Here is a 16,489-nt window from a genome sequence, read left to right as displayed (position 1 = left end):
GTTGTGTGCTGAAGACCTCACACCACATGAGTGTGAATTCTACACAGTCATATTCACCTGTAATGCTTGCCAGCAGGGCAGGGTCTGAGCTTCCTGTAAAACCTTTCATGAAGCCCATGGCATCCGAAAGTGGAAAATAGGTACAATCTTCAGAAAGCAACTACTTGATTTCAATGTGCCAGGGTTTTGTTTGCCTTAGTTATTCAGTCTGCTGCTTCCTCATCGCAGAGAACCCAGGACCAAAGCATGCATCTGAATGTTAATGGACAGACTCAAGGAGTCAACAGAAACAGGAAATCAACCCAAGAGACCAATGGTTCGACAACTAAAACCAAATAAATAACCAATAGTGGGAAGACTTAAAAGATACACAACAGCTAGTCAGTTCCTCCTTAAGTTATACTTCACCATAAAATAAGCAGGACACTAAGCAGAAATATCGACTTTCATCTTTTGAAAAGTCACTGTGCATCTGAAATAGGAATTCTAATATTGTCATTATCTTCACACTAAAGTATGGAAAATTTAAAAAAAAAACCAGAAAGAACTGTGTGAATGTATGACTATAAAGCGATTTTTGTGTTGACAGAATGTAGGGATTACATTTCACTCAGTCCCCACAAACCCTGGTAACCTGCTCTAAGTGCTGGGCGGAAGCAATTCAAGATCTAATAAAGACACACTACTCACTGTGCTGAAGTAAAGCAACATTTGCCTGATGTGACTCTGCACCTTCCTATTAACTTGAGCTTGAGCTATCTTGTCTAACTCTATCTTGCAGTTGGGCTCAGTGACTTCATACATTTCTTGTACAGTTTGCTCAAACTAGGTGCCATTCTTTTATTTTTAAATTTACTTTTAAAATTTAGTTACCTGGCTGAGTACAGGGAGGTGATGAGACAGAGGGATCTTCATCTCCCTGATTCACTCTACTATGTCTGGGGAAGCACCGAGCTAGGAACCGAGAACTCTGTCCTGGCCTCGCATACCATGGCAGGGACCCAAGCCCTTGACCAGATGCATGGTAGAACACTGGACTGGAAGCACACAGTAGCCAGGACCCGGTGGGCGCCGTAACGTGAGGCACAAACAGCCCAAGCGCTGGCTTCTCCCTCACTGTGGCACAAACACACACCTGATGCCATTCTCTTAAACGTGGAATCTCAATGGCTCTTTTATTTGCAATCCATGTTACTTTCATCCTTTCATGCATTGGCACATCAGTCATGCTTCAAAAATAAAGATGTAGCTTCTGCCACAATGTGCATTAAGTTTGGAAGCATAATGATGTGTGAGGATCCCAACAGAATGGTCACATACTATAGGAGTGTATTTGAAGGAACTATTCCGGACTACACAAGCCACTAAGAACTGAGATGAGAGCCAGGAGCAGCAGCTGAGCAGGGTTAGGGTGAGGTTAGGGGTTGTGTTTGAAGTGAGAAACTGCTCTGGAATGGCACTGCAGTGGAGGCCACATAACTTTGTGAATGATTTAGAGGAGCATTTAACTTACAAAGGTTAATTTGTTACATGTGAATTCCACTTCAATTAAAGCACATTAAACTACAGATCTTATCAAAGCTTATTTGCTCCATATGTAACAGTTATTCATCATTTTCAAATATTTAACTTACTTATTTTACATAAAGAACTCCAATCAGCAGTTAAAAAGTGGAGGCTTCCATAAATTTAAAGCCATTAACAGACAAAGGGTGTGGGAATGCACCTAGCTGGAAAGCACTGGTTTGGAGTTTTACAGCCTGCTGTGGAGTTAAGCCGCTGACCTCCATCCTGCGTTTGCCATCTCACAGTTATCAATATTTACTCCAATGCAGGATTCCTCCAGAGTTGTTCTGTTGTAAACCTAACATGCAGTCACAAGCCATCTTTGTGTCTTGCAAACCTGAGCACCCCAGACATACACGTCTGTGATTTGAAGAGGGACTGAGTGAGGCGGTTGCTATTGGTCAGGACCAGGACAGAATCAAGTCCCCTGGATCCCTACAATCCAATTATTATTGATGATGCCATATTACTGCAGATGACAGCTCTATGTGGGGAAGATGAATCATGCTCCTGCATTTCAGACTCATTACAGACTTGCAAGCATTAAAGCCCTCCTCTCTCTCCTAGCCTGTGCCCACACATGTGTCTCAGTTGGACCAACATCACTGGCCCGGAATTCCCCATGGGCAGCATGCTGCCACAGTGGACCAGTGTGTCCCCAGCAGCTGGGCTGGTGGTGACAGGGAGAAACCCACATTTCTCATAAAGCAGGGCACAACTGAGCTGCTTCCACAACCTGACCCTGCCTGTGTCCATCTGAAGATGTCCTCAATGCCCACATGTCCCTAGAACACCTCTGAGCCCTCTTCCCAACACTGATTTCGAAGTTCACAGGAGGAATGTTCTCTTCCCTAGGTCAAGGACACAGGATGCACAGCAGTAAGTACCTGGTGCTGAGAAGCGCAATGCCATGAACTGACTGCTTTCCTGCTTTCCTACTGTGAAACATTAACAGTTTTATGAAAGGAACAAGACCACAAATTGTTGTTTCCAGAGAATGTCACCCACAGAGAATTCTTACCAATTTTTTTTTCATGATTGCTATCATTTCCAAGTCACAGTAACAATACCAGGGTGTTTTGTGGAGACACATACAACATATTTTTTTTTTTTAAGTATTGCTGATAATTGCTTTCTGATGCTGTTTCTATTAATTCAAGAATTTCTGTGTTCAAATAATTCTTACTTAATTCACAATTAATTTTTAATTAATTGTGAAAAGTGCACAAACTTCTGGGTGTGGAACAAAGTTAAATAGCACCCACATTTGAGTACCAAACAGGTGACAGAACACAGAGTGAGTGCTGGAGGAGGATGAGTGGGCGGTAGGATGGAGCGGAGGCGGATGGCGCCCCTGTGGTGATGGTTAGGAGACACTGGGAGGATGACTACCCTGTGGTGGGTGTAAGTGTGGGGAAAGGCCACGGCACTGACGACACTGCACGGGCGGACACGTCTCAGTGTGAACACTGGAAGAGGATGAGTGGAAGACGGAGCGGAGACGGACCATGCCCTTGTGATGAAGGTGAGGAGACACTGGGACGTAGGACAGAGCAGAGATGGACGACGCCCCTCTAGCGATCCTAAGGGAACAGTGGGAGCTGTGGGCAAAGGCCACAGGACTGAGAATACTGCAGAGACGTCTCAATGTGACACGAGGCACATGAGCATGGGATCTGTGCACAGCTTTTAGGGCTAGAAGGGACCAGGCTCCATGGAGCTGGGCCAGGGCCAGTGATGGGCAGAACAGAGCTGTGAAATGTCCCACTGGAGCCGCAGGAAGAGTTTGAAGGGAGAGTGAGCTTTACTCGGGCTGCTGAAGTTACTTGTTGAAATGCAAAGCTTCATTCCCATTGGAAGACCATCTTCACATTCATGGGGCTGTTTAGAGATGAATTCAGCATGAAGACAGCCCTCTGACGAAACACTTGTTAAACTTCTGGCATTGGACGTAGAGGTGCAATCAGTGTGAGAACTGTGGAGTTCTGAGAACAGAGAGGTGATTAAAACACAGAGCAAGAGATGACGTTTGAGGGAGAAATGGAGCAATGGAGAGCTGACATGGGTTTGTGAGTCTTTCAAAGGATCATCGTGAAGATGGTGAAATTCTGCATGGAATCAGTGTCAAAATAAACCATGAGTTCAGACAGCAGTCAGTGTGGGAGAAACCAGATACACACTATGCAAGTAGTGCTCAGAGCACAGCTACTGGAAATCTCAGTCTTGTGATTTTCATCGGACACGTCCAGGCTGTGTGCAAGTCTGTCTGAAATCTCTCCAATCTGTGTCAGCATTACTGCTTTGTGTGAGCTCTTGGCCATCTTGTCTGTGACACTGCATGGAGCAGTGGCACCAAGCCCAGCTGTACCAGGTGCAACGCTCTCCCACATAGGGGCTGAGTAATTGCTTTCAAATGGTGCAGAACGACATGTAAAATGCGGGCATAAAGTGCCATGATGAGGAGGAGTTTTGGAGACTCTCCTCACGCTCTGTGCTTACCTTAGTGAGAGAAGTGTACCGCAGGGTGATGTACACCACTGTGTGGCCCCGAGGTGCCATCCAACACACGATGCAGCTGAAATCCACTGGAACTGCACTCCACCTGCAGAGGTACTAACAAAGGCATTCCCAACTGCAGAGTGGAGTTCAGTGGTCAGGCCTGTGGGAGGAACGCAGCATGCTCTAGGTGGAATCTGGAGAGCTGGAGGGGTGTGGCCTCTGGAGGTTGTTCAGACATACGCTCGGCAGTGCTCAGCAAACCAAAGATTTCTGTTGGAACTTGCTTACACATAGAAGTGAACATTTTCCAGAACAATAATTTGAAAGGTTTTATTAACTGTTTTCTGCCCTCCCAAGGCAGCCAGCACTTGGAGCCAATGGCCAATTCCACCCGGGTCACAAGGTTTCTCCTTGCGGGTTCTCCCGAAGGCCGGGAACTGAGGTTTCTATATTCCCTGTCGTTCCTCCTCCTGTACCTGGGCGCCCTGCTGGGGAACCTGCTCATTGTCACCATCACCACCATGGACCGCAGCCTCCACTCCCCCATGTACTTCTTCCTCAGGAACCTCTCCGTCCTGGACATGTGCTACATTTCTGCCACTGTCCCCAACGCCTGTGTCAACTCCCTCACTGACAACAGGGCCATCTCGGCAGCTGGGTGCGCAACGCAGATCTTCTTGGTCATCTACTGCGCATACGTGGAGGTGCTGTTCCTCACCTCCATGGCCTGGGACCGCTACGTGGCCATCTGCCAGCCCCTGCACTATGCGGTGATCATGAGCCCACGCGTGTGTGTTCAGGCCACGCTGGCCGCCCTGCTCAGTGGCTTCATCTATGCAGGTGTGCACACAGGCTCCACATTTCGGCTTTCCTTCTGCCGGTCCCGCGTGGTCCGCCAGTTCTTCTGTGACATCCCATCCTTGCTCCAGCTCTCCTGCACAGACACCTTCAGTAACAGCCTCTTGATTCTTGTGTCCATCGTGCTGGTGGGTGGCAGCTGCTTTGCCCTCATTGTCCTGTCCTACGTGCGCATCTTCTCTGCAGTGCTGCAGTGTCCGGCCCGAGAGCGAAGAAAGGCCTTCTCCACTTGCATCCCGCACCTGCTTGTGGTGTCTGTCTTCCTGGGCTCCAGCTCCTGTATGTACCTGAAGTCCCCAGGAGCCTCTGAAATGACCCAGGATGCACTTCTGTCTGTGTTTTACACCATTGTCCCTCCGTTTTTAAATCCTGTTGTCTACAGCCTCAGAAACCAGCAGATCAAGGGAGCTATCAAGAAAATAGTATTAGGAAAGTTTTATTCAAGAATGCTATAAAGTTGCATTATGCCATCGTCCCAATTTCCCTCATTGAAGTTCACATGGATCTCAAATGGAAGTCATTGCTCTTTGTTGCAAAGCAGCCTGGCGACTGCACTCCTATCAGACTAGGACCTGGGAAATTTGCCCTAGAAATTATTTTGGTTCTCAGTATAACCTTTCTTCTTGTCTTCCACAACATGTGAGAGAAATCTCAGCAACTACATGCTTTAACGAATAATCATGCCCTTCAAGATGATTTCTGAGACTCACTCCAGATTGGATGTTTCTATTCCTCACATACCGAGAACATATCAGTACGAATCACGTCTGGAGGAGATCAGAACAGTCAAATGTAGAAGTAATCTTCAGGCTGCATGATCTGATCCTATGAAATGCCATATGAGATGTGAAACTGATATTCAAATAATAATATATACAATGAAATGGATCAAATTACTTCAGCATTAAATGATCATTAAATCTTTAGACCAAAAATCCAATCTGTACGTGAAGGCTCATTAATATTGAAATCTATGTCAAACACAAGAAAAAAACGTTCAGCCAATGAGAAACAAGGACATGGCGGGTGTCGTCAGCATTCTTCATGGAGGAACAATCCTCCAAAACTGTGGAAGAAGAATGTTCTAACTACCCCTCCTTGGCCACAGCCTCATTACTTTTATAAAGATTTATTTATTTTTATTGGAAAGACAGATATACAGAGAGAAAGATCTTCCATCCACTGGTTTATTCCCCAAATGACTGCAACAGAGCTGACCCGATCAGACACCAGGAGCCAGGAGCTTCTTCTGGGTCTCCCACATGGGTGCATGATCCCAAGGCGTTGGGTCATCCTCCACCGTGTTCCCAGGCCACAACCAAGGGGCTGAATGGGAAATGGAGCAGCTGGGACACGAACCAGCACCTATATGTGGTCCTGGGCATGTAAGATGAGGATTTAACCACTAGGCCATCCTGCTGGGCCCACAGCCTCACTATTTCAATAATGACTACTGGAGATGAAACCTGTCACCAGAATACAAATCAATAATCTTGCTGTTTTCCTCTCAAACATGTTAGTAGTTTTGTATTTTTCTCAACAAAGTACTGTGTATTATAATGATAGATAGATGAGTTCTAGGCATTTTGCCTGAGTGCTCAATGCAGTCACTGTTTCATCGGTCTCTTTTTGTCCCAATGCAGCGAACCTCAGTCTGCCGTGTTCTTTAAAACGCTTGGTCAAAATCTCATCGTGTTGCATAGATTATTAGGTTTGTTCCCAAACTTGGTGTCTAAACTCTCACATGATTTTTCATTATCCCTAACAACTTGGACACATGCCAAAATATAGTTAATGCGAAATTTTATATAGCAATGATTTTTAGTGCTCATATTTGTTAACTTAAAATAAATGAATAAAAATCTTGCAATAAAAATATTTATACAAAATTATGTTATTCTAGTACATGAAGTTATAATCTTGGCAAATGGCATTCCACAATGCAATCAGTATAAAAAAATGGACAAAGTTAAACGCACTTTTAAGAAAATAAAAACATAAATATGTGGAATGAGTAGCTATATTTTAAAAGTTGACCACTAATGCAAAGCAAACATAAAACAACTAAGCAAATGAATCAAAACAGAATTATAGTGACTAGTTGGCTGATAGTGGAACTCAAGGATTTTTTTTTAAGCCTGAAAATGACTGTTTTGTGATGGTGATGTTAATTAACTATCATGGATAAAATGAGATGAGTCTGAAGTTTATATGGTGCAGTCAGCCAGGCACAGGAGTTAATTCCTTACATTGTGTAAGTGTGTGTGCCTTCCTGGAATCAGGAATGTTGGTGCAGAGGTCAGAATGGAAGGAAGGTGGTCAGATCATAGCAGCTGTATCTGAACTGACTCCCCCAGCCTAGGAGGTTTCCTGCTAAGTAAGTTACCAGCCTAACCTAGGAGGTTACCAGCCCAGGAGGTGACCTGTCTAGGAGGTTACCAGCACAGGAAGTTACAAGCCTAGGAGGTTACCAGCCCAGGAGGTTACGTGTCTAGCAGGTTGCCAGCCTAGCCTAGGAGGATACCAGCACCATAATGGTTTGATTTGGTTGAGAACCAAAAGGTTGCTAACAACAAGTGAAGCTGACACGATGGGGTTGCCTTGGTTACCAGTGATGGAAGTGAGAAAGGCTCAGGTGGAGTTTCATTAGCAGATTTATTACTTGAGATGCTGGAAGAGCAGAGAGGACACTCCATGTACCAACACATAAAGGAACACATTCATCATAGGTGCTCACTTTTGGTGGAAACCACTGTCCCTGACCCAGACATCAGAGTGTTTGGAGATTACGTGGTCTCACAGTGCCAGGATCAGATGCACTTCATTTCGGCAGGTGTGGGAGGACATAATGTAGTGGGGGCAGCAGAGGTAAGGTGCTGGCTGGTGGCTCACATGACCCTAAAGTGGACCAGAAGGGCATGTCCCATGCCCAGACTTGATCTGTTGCAGGAAGGATAAACACACCCAGAGCACTGGGAAATGCAGGGGTAGAGTCCTACCACACCTCCATTCAACTCTGCTATTTGGTCTGTGTGGAGGACAGACACATCCCAGTGAAATCAGAAATCACAGAAATTCCCCAAGTCCCTCTAGTGCGTCTGAGACCCCCAGGACACATCACAGGACCTGCCAGACATGCTCAGGTCTCTTGCCACTTCTGCTTTTATTTCAGCACTCGGTTAATAACGTATAAAGGACAGTGGGTTCATCTCAGCAGATCCACCTTTTCTAACTGTAGGAAAACTGCACAGACCAGACGAGTCCACAATCCTGGCACAGAGGCAGCCACCAGGAGTGTGTTTTTAAGAAACCTGCCCCTTGGTCTTCTCGACGTTGGGTCAGAATCTGTGTCTTGCACACACACGGAGTGCACCAACAGAGCGAGGGGCTCAGTGGGGCTGGCCCCACTGACTTCACTATTTCACAGACATGCGGCCCGTTCAGAAAGGATGAGGTTTAAAGGAGTAGTCACAACTAACTTGAGCCTTAAAATAGTCATAACTTCATGTAGATCAACTTGAATCAGTTTTAAAACAAGCCACCTCAATTTTAAGTAGGATATTTGGCTCTTTTTAATTGAATATTTTTGTTTGCATGCATGTATGTATTTCAATTGCTTAGATCCTGTACATCACATTTCACTTAAATCCTGTATTTTTGTAGATTTACTTTTTAATTGGAAAGGCAGATGTATAGAGACAAGGAGAAACAGAAAGATCTTCATATGCTGAGTCACTCCCCAAATGGCCACAATGGCAGTAAGTGAGACAATCTCCTGGATCTCCTACAGGTTCAGGGTCCCAAGGCTTTGTGCCTTTCTTTGCTGCTTTCCTAGGCCGCAAGCAGGGAGTTCGATGGGACGTAGAGCAGCTGGGACACAAGCTACTGCCCAGATGAGATCCCAGTGGATACAAGATGCAGGGTTAGCCACTGAGCCATCACGCCAGGCCCAGCTTCTGTATGTCTAATAAAGATTTATTTAACTACGTGTCATTGTATTTAATTTTTGTTTTATTGTTAATTTCAATGCACTTGAGTATGGGATTAGTTTCAATATAGTTCATAATTTGTGCTTTATCATGTTTTATTCTATTATATCACTCCATCATTTTTTATAGCTTTTCAAATATCTGAGTCTTAAAAGCATCATGAGATTAAGAAAATTCTACAGTTCCTGTTATTGTGGGATTCTTCTCTGCCACAGGAATCTCTTGGATTATTTTAAATGTCTAAGAGCACAGACTGTTACGAGCTGTTTTCACTATAATATTATTCATACAATCTTCACATAATTTTATATCTTTTAGTTTTCTTTATGTCTTAACTGACAGATGGAAGCTGCTCAGACCTAACCTCTAGTGTGAGGTGATAACTATAAGACCAGGCACCAACCCCCATTGTTCAGGGACATGTCATGGTCTTGACAGCTTTAATGACTTTCACTTACTCCCAGCGCAGCTGTCAGCAGGAACGGTCATGTCAAACGTCTGGGTCTGATAGTCCGGGAGGGAAGTTGTGTGTCCAATGATTCTGTTGTGTTTTACTTCTTTGTGGTACAGTAACAACAAGTGGATTTTTCACACTTCTCAATCTCTCTAAAATGCTTTGTTGGCTCAGAAATGAAGCAGGAGCTTCTTTTCCAAGTGGAAACAACGTTTTACTCATAGAATAAGGATGCTCAGCCTGGGTGCTTTCCCATCACGTTGACCTCTGATCATACATGTTCCAAGGCTTTGGTAGCAATAGTGCAATGGTTTCCATAAATTGGTCGCTAAAGGGAGAAACTAAACGACCACCTTGGAAGTGGCCCTTTCCTCCCTTTGGCAACATTTCCAGTTTTACTAATCTGTCCCCTGGGGGAAGAAAGGCATAAGGAGTGTGATGACAGAGCAGCCAGTGAGCGGCTGTTCTCACGTTGCTAATTCAATCCAGAACTGGGGAGGAGACTGTGCATCCCTGGTTGGGTGTTCAGCCACCTGCAGGAGCAGGGTTCTCGCCGCCAGGCGGGGTGCGGTGGACTTTAACCACTCTGGGGCTCTGGGGGCATGACATCACTCTCCGGGTTCTTAAAGCTCCACTGTGCTTGGTTCCTCATGCTGTGTGCCCCAAAGCATGCAGTGTTGAAGTGTGACATCCAGGATTTTATTTAAATTTTTGTGTTCAAATACCTCTAACATCCTATTTGCCAATGTATCATGCTTTCAATCTGAATGTCCTGTCATTTTTTTGAGAAAAAAAAGAAGGAAGTTAAAATGGAGACTTACACCAGAAGGAAATTCCGTTTCTGAGGTTTGACCTTTTGTAAAGTTTTCTGTGTGGCCAATTTCACCTCTGACTAGCATCCTTCCTGCTGGACACGCAGTGTCCCCGTGCAGGGTCCTCCGTCATCAGCTGGACACACAGTGTCCCCGTGCAGGGTCCTCCGTCAGCTGGACACGCGGTGTCCCCGTGCAGGGTCCTCCGTCATCAGCGTGCATTTCCAGCTCAGGGTAAGGAAAAGGTTTGTTCTATTGCGTGTTGGGTTTGAGTGCAGGGGAACAGGCAATGGAGGCTAATGCTTTCAGAGAAGTCAGATACTTTGTGCATGTTCAGCTCCCACAAACTTAATGGAAATTAGAAACACAGAGAGGCAAGGAAGCTGAGAAAGTTCACTGGAAAGCAGGACTCCCTTGGAGACATGAGTGGCGAGGAAGCTCTGCCCTGGGAGCACAGGTTGGAAATGGATGAAGCAGAAACGAAGAGCAAGCACTGAATGAGGGAAAGCTGGGCTTGTGATTGAATGAGAGTGTCAGCTTGTATTAAGTTGTTTCTCAGCACTGCTGGCTGAGCACATTTCAGGATGTTTCCAGGTGAGCGCAAAGATGTACAAGCAAATGGAGTTGAGCATAAATAACCATGGAAACAGTGACGGCCATCCTGGCTTTGTATACAAGATGTCCACTCACAAGACGGCCATCACCTTGTAATGCTGGTGTCTAGACTAGGGATGACTGCTTGACGTATCATCCATCCAGCATGGCAGGAGACCCGTCACTACTACCGAGCTGCTTCCTGTGACCCAGCCTGGACCTGTCAGGAGGCAGCGTGGGAGAGACGGGAGCTGTGGTCACCAGCTGGCCAAGCAGTGTCGCGCTGTGCTAGGGTGCCGCAGCCAACGCCCTCATGCCCCTCTGCCTTCCTGGCAGACACCATTCATTTTCCTTCTCTTCAGAGAACCACATCTGTGGTCTGCAGAATGAGCTGGGGGGAGCAAAGTGATACCCCGAGACTACCAAACCAGCTGTGCACATCTGCTACAATCTCCCCTAATCGCACACACTGCAATGGGTGCAGATTAAGCCTCTAACTCACTCAGTTTTAGGGAAAATCAATCGCTGCAAAGACCACTGCATTCAATATTTTGTGGAAAATGAAACTAAAAGGTAAGCTGATTTTGGTACAAAATTTTCAAAATCTTGCAAACACAGGGACTTCAAAGCTCTCCTGGAGATGTGCACATGGGTCTGCATTTTGGTGGTTTTTATACCCAAGTGGAAGTTTACCCGTGAGTTTCATTTGGTTGTAAATGGAGTGCAGGACTAGTACATGATGCTGTGCCAGTGGTCTGGACCCAGAAAATGGCTCACCTGCCCCAGTCCTCGCATAGTTGAGAAGGCAGGACCACACATGCTCGTCCAACCCAGGCAGACCAGCCCGAGGTTGGTCAACAGGCAGGCCAGAGGCTCATGCTGCCGTCTTTGCTGCTCTCTCGTAACGGCCAAAATCCAGTCCGCCTCATGTGAAAACACGTGAGACACGCAGCCCACGCTGTGTGCCGGGTGCAGCACAGTGGATGACACCTTCAGTCCCCACCAGAGGCCAGCGCTTGACATACCAGGTCCTGACTAGCAATCGCAGATGTAAATTTGTTACATGGATATTTTTATAACATGTTTGGGTGACTCTTCCTGCATTGTTTTTTTCTTCTGTAACAATGACGTAAAGTGCAGAGCAACCTTTCCTGGACGGTCTTGGCTGGACCCCCAGGCTTCCTACATAACGTGCTCGTGACAACACAGCGTTGAACTTTCTCTGCCTAAGTAACACCTCCAGCATTCATTGAGTTAGACATAAGCTGACTAGGCTATTATTTCACATTTCTGATATGTATCCGTAATTGTGTTGTCCAATGGGGACCAACAGAATGCATTAGGACATAAACCATCCCCACTTAAAATCCACATTATAAAGTTATTTCCTTGCTCTATTTATAATGCTGCCTTGAATTATATTCTACCATACTCAAGTCATCATCTTTTTACATTTGTAAAAAATATTTTTGGGGGAGAATCTTTTCTTTTATTGTTTTTTGATAAAATTTAGTTGGTGCTGGGCTCTCCCTTACCCGTCCCCCCAATCTTTTAAAAATATTTTCAAAATATTAATTGGCACATAGTAATTACACGCACTTTACAGTGTGGCATTCCAATGCATGTCTATAATGGGTAAGGGTGTTGCTATCTGTCTTTATCTCTTTGTGTACTTGTGTCTTTACGAAGAAAACCTTTGCGTTCAGATGGGGATCTTTAGCCTGCACAATGTTGCAGCTGTAATTATCATTCTTTAAAAATCTAGTAAAATTAAATATTTTAAAAAATCTTCTTTGCTGCTACATTACGCATTTTTCTGTATTTAGAACACACACATTACTGCTGACAGTTTCACTTGCGCTTTTCCAGTGGTGGTCCCTGTGTTGGAATCATCAGTGTATCTCTCTTCTCAGGCTCCGTTACTGAGACCCGGCTAGACCTGAGACAATAGCGTGTGGGCCCTTCATCATTGCCTTGCTTTGGTGTTCCAAATCAAGGGAACCCTGTCAATAATGCCTTCAACTCCTGCGACAACGCACAAACAGAATTCACTTACTGGTGCTGACTGTTGGCATTCCATTTCTAGATAGATGATAGATAGATCCGTTGCAGGAATGTGTTTTTGCAATCATATTATTGATAAACATGTGTATTTGAACTGATTGCATGCTCACTATGGGTCCTATTACAGCTCCTCTGGATTCCCAGTCGTGACTGGGTTTCACCCGCATAGGCAGCGGGTGTATTTTGGTGTCTGTCCGCTGTCATGTGTCTCAGCATGACTTCCTGTTTGGTGTCTACACTGCTGACCCTGCAGTGGAGCTAAGAACATCAGCAGTTACTGCTGCTGCACGCTGAGCTGTGACAGACACTGGGCTGGGAGGCTGACCTGACAGAGGACGCCTGGAAGCCTGTGCCCCGCAAGTTATCACGGAGAAAACAGGCAAACTGATACCCAGGAAACATGAAGGGCCATGTCTGCGGTCACATGTTTGGGTGTGGAAATCAAACGTAAGCACATTCTGATTCTAGAATCCTTGCCTTTAAATCCAACATTACGTCTTGGGTATAAAGATCTGGCCACAGCTATGATTTTACCCTGGCCGAGAAGCCAGGAGGCTGGTCTGACCTCTATTCTGTAGCTGGCTCCATTTCCGTTACTTTTATACAACTGATGGATGTGCTTGCCTCACGAGTCTTGCCAGGATATGCAGACATGTGTCATTTCAGTCAGGGAGACATCTTCCTACAGTCTTCTTGCTTCTTTAACAACAGTTTGTCTTGTTCTTTATTTAGGATTTGTTTAAACTTGTGGAATCATTCTTTTCAGAATCAGTGGCCATTTCTCTCTGTTTTGCTTCTGTATTCTCATGGCTCCATGTCTGTCACTGCTTCTCAGCACTGAGTGTCCATCTCTGCGTTGCTGGAGAGCTGCTTCTTCGCCTCACGTCATCAGCACTCTTGCTGCCATCTTCACCCTCTGCTGCTTTAGCGGCCACAGGTGAATGTTGCCCCGCTGGGGAGTCTGGCTCTCCCGTCGGCACCACAGCCTTTCTGCTCCCCTTGGCTGTGCTGGGTCATTCCACTCTCCAGTCACTGTTAGGAACCACAGATGACGTAGCTCCTGTATCTGGGGGAGCACCATTGTGGACACGCAGGAGCAGACTAGCTCCCGTCCCCTCCCTCACTACCCTTTCAGCCCTGGAGGCAGGTCAGAGAGGACATGGACAGAAAAGGTCAGCTTTGCAGTAAGCTTGTGTATTCCCTTGGTCTGCATGCTTCCCACCCCCAGTGGGGTGAGCGAAACCCCAGGCACCTGCTCACTGGTCTATCTGCAAAGCCTTCTCCTCTTCTGCATGAAACTAGCTGGTGGCCAGGGAGGAAGAACTGTCCACAGGAGACCCTGCCCCAGCCCAGGAACTGCCCAGGCCCCTCGCACCTGTGAAGGCCAAAGGTGGGGGAGGTCAATGCTCGTTCTGTCTGCTCCACTGTCCAGCAGCCTCAGCCTCAGTGTCGACGAGGGCAGGGTATTTTCCTGCGGCTTCACAGGCACATGCAGAGGCGTTTGGTACAGGCTACCCTGGAACACGTGTAGGCAGCTGAGCTCCTGGTAGGCCCTGGTCACCCCACAGCGACAGTGACTACTGGGGTCTTGCTGCTCGGGTCTGACCCTTAGATTAATGCTGAACAGTGACTGCCCTGGTCCTGGAACACGTGTTCCCAGAGACTTGCCTTTCTCACATCTCTCCCCTCTTACTGACTGTTCCTACTAATGAGGATTATTTGTATGACCGGGAAGAACATCCTGAGACTTTATTCCCCTAATAGCTCAGAAGACAACAGCAGGAGTAGTTATTCCCCACCCCTGGAACCCCCAGGTCCACCAGCAAGGTGTGCTGCTCATCATGTGTGCTGCGGACTGGCTCTCAGGGGTGTGGCCCTAGGAGAAATGGGTAACCGTCACCCTACTGTGTTGTCAGTCCTCCACTCCCCTGCAGGCTGTACTCATTGATCACACACACACATTGCCTCTCCTACCCTTCTCCACTCCAGCAACCTCTGCTCTACTCCCTGCTCCTACGAGTTCAACCGGGTTAGATCCCACAGATCAAGGAGATCATGCAGTGTTTGTCCTTCCGTGTCTGGTTTATGCCACTTAAAATAGTCTGGGTTCACCTGTTCTGCAGTGAGTGACAATTTTATTCTTCTGTAATCCATGGTATTCCATCTTATACTCCTTCCAAATTTCTGTACCCCTCCACCATGTGCAGCCCACAGACAATACACTGTGTGTATTAACTGTTGTGAACATGTTGCAGTAGACACGGGAGGGCAGGGGGCGGAGGCTCTCCATTGTCTTGGTTTCTTTGAGTTCACACAATGGTTGGATGACTGTATTAGATGGAGATTCTGCTTTTGATTTTTCTGGAATTTCTTCATTGTCCTGCATAATGGCTGGGCTGGTTTGGTTTGCACTCCCACCTGCAGTGGACAGGAAGTCACCCTTCTCTGTTCTGTGACAAGAGTTTTATCTTTTGCCTTTCTGAGTGTAGCCACTCTAACTGGAGGTGGGGGCAGGAACCTCGCCGAGATATTCATTTTTGTCTGCCTGGTAACTAACAATGTGCAACACTTTTCAAAATAAATAAATAAGTTGCAAAAACAGAACAACACACACAGAGGAAGAGGGGGAGAGAGACAGAGAGAGAGAGAGAGAGATCTTCCCTCTAATGGTTCACTCCCCAAATGGCTGTAATAGCCGTTGGTCTTCAGGCTTAACCCAGGAGCCCAGAATCCCATCTGGGTCTCCGACATCATGGGTAGCAGGTGCACAAGTCCTTGAATTCTCATCCACCTCTTTCCCAAGATCATTAGCATGGGTCTAGATGGGAGTCAGAGCAACCAGGACTCGGCAATCTAATATGGGATGCTGGGGCCACAGGCACCAAGTAGCAGCTTAATTCTATGGTCCCCACAGGCCAGCCCGTGTATGTCTAATTTGTTGTTTGGTTACTGGATTTCTCCCAAGTCTCGTGACAAGTATTTTGTTTATTCCTTCACCTGTTACAGCATCCCAGGCCTTAGAACACACCGTATGACTGTGAGTAAATGTCATGTATGTGAACCATTAAGAAACTAATAATGAATGAAAGAATCCCAAACATGGTGGATGATCAGCAGGTGACACTGTCACATCACGCACCTCACTATGTCTATAATGTAATGAATATTCATGGTTGAGGACAACGTTAAGATTGTTGCTGAAAGCTTCAGTCATTTATTTTTAGTAAATTAGGGGGTGGGAGCTTTGGTAAAGGGGTTAAGACATCCCAAGTCAGAGTGCATGAGTTCAAGTCCCAGCCTGCTGATCACACACCCTCAGAGGCAGCCAGGATAGTCCCCATCCTTGGGTGCCGGACACTCGCGTGGGAGGCCTGATGGAGTATTGGTGTGCTAGCTCTAGCAATTTGGAAAGTGAGTCCGTGAATAAGGTCTCTCTACAATTCTTTCTCTCCTTCTCACGAAATAAAAATAGATCATAAAGTTTCAAAATAAATGAAGAAATAAATTATTTGAACAAATCAGTGCATGGAGCCCACTCCCATCCTGAGTGTGAGCTGTCAGGCCTCCTCCCACCCTCACACCAAGGGTGCATCACTTAGAGTTATCTTTCACTGAAGAGGCAGCTGGACCACAGGCTGCACACCATCACCAAC

General features: G+C 46.2%; 1 protein-coding gene across 1 annotated transcript; it reads left to right on the top strand.

Moving 5' to 3' along the window:
* Positions 1-4,442: 4,442 nt before the first annotated feature.
* On the top strand, positions 4,443-5,378 carry LOC101519775 (olfactory receptor 14C36-like). Its single transcript, XM_004586559.3, has one exon. It carries the CDS (start codon positions 4,443-4,445, stop codon positions 5,376-5,378), a length of 936 nt encoding a protein of 311 aa, XP_004586616.3.
* Positions 5,379-16,489: the final 11,111 nt, after the last annotated feature.

The sequence above is a fragment of the Ochotona princeps genome, chromosome 19, assembly GCF_030435755.1.
Source record: "Ochotona princeps isolate mOchPri1 chromosome 19, mOchPri1.hap1, whole genome shotgun sequence".
Lineage (NCBI taxonomy): Eukaryota > Metazoa > Chordata > Mammalia > Lagomorpha > Ochotonidae > Ochotona > Ochotona princeps.
Note: the sequence above shows the minus strand (reverse complement) of the source record. Positions and strands in the feature narration are given on the sequence as shown.

Excerpts from the sequence above, each read along its gene's own strand:
- LOC101519775 (XM_004586559.3), top strand. The coding sequence starts at position 4,443 with ATGGCCAATTCCACCCGGGTCACAAGGTTTCTCCTTGCGGGTTCTCCC.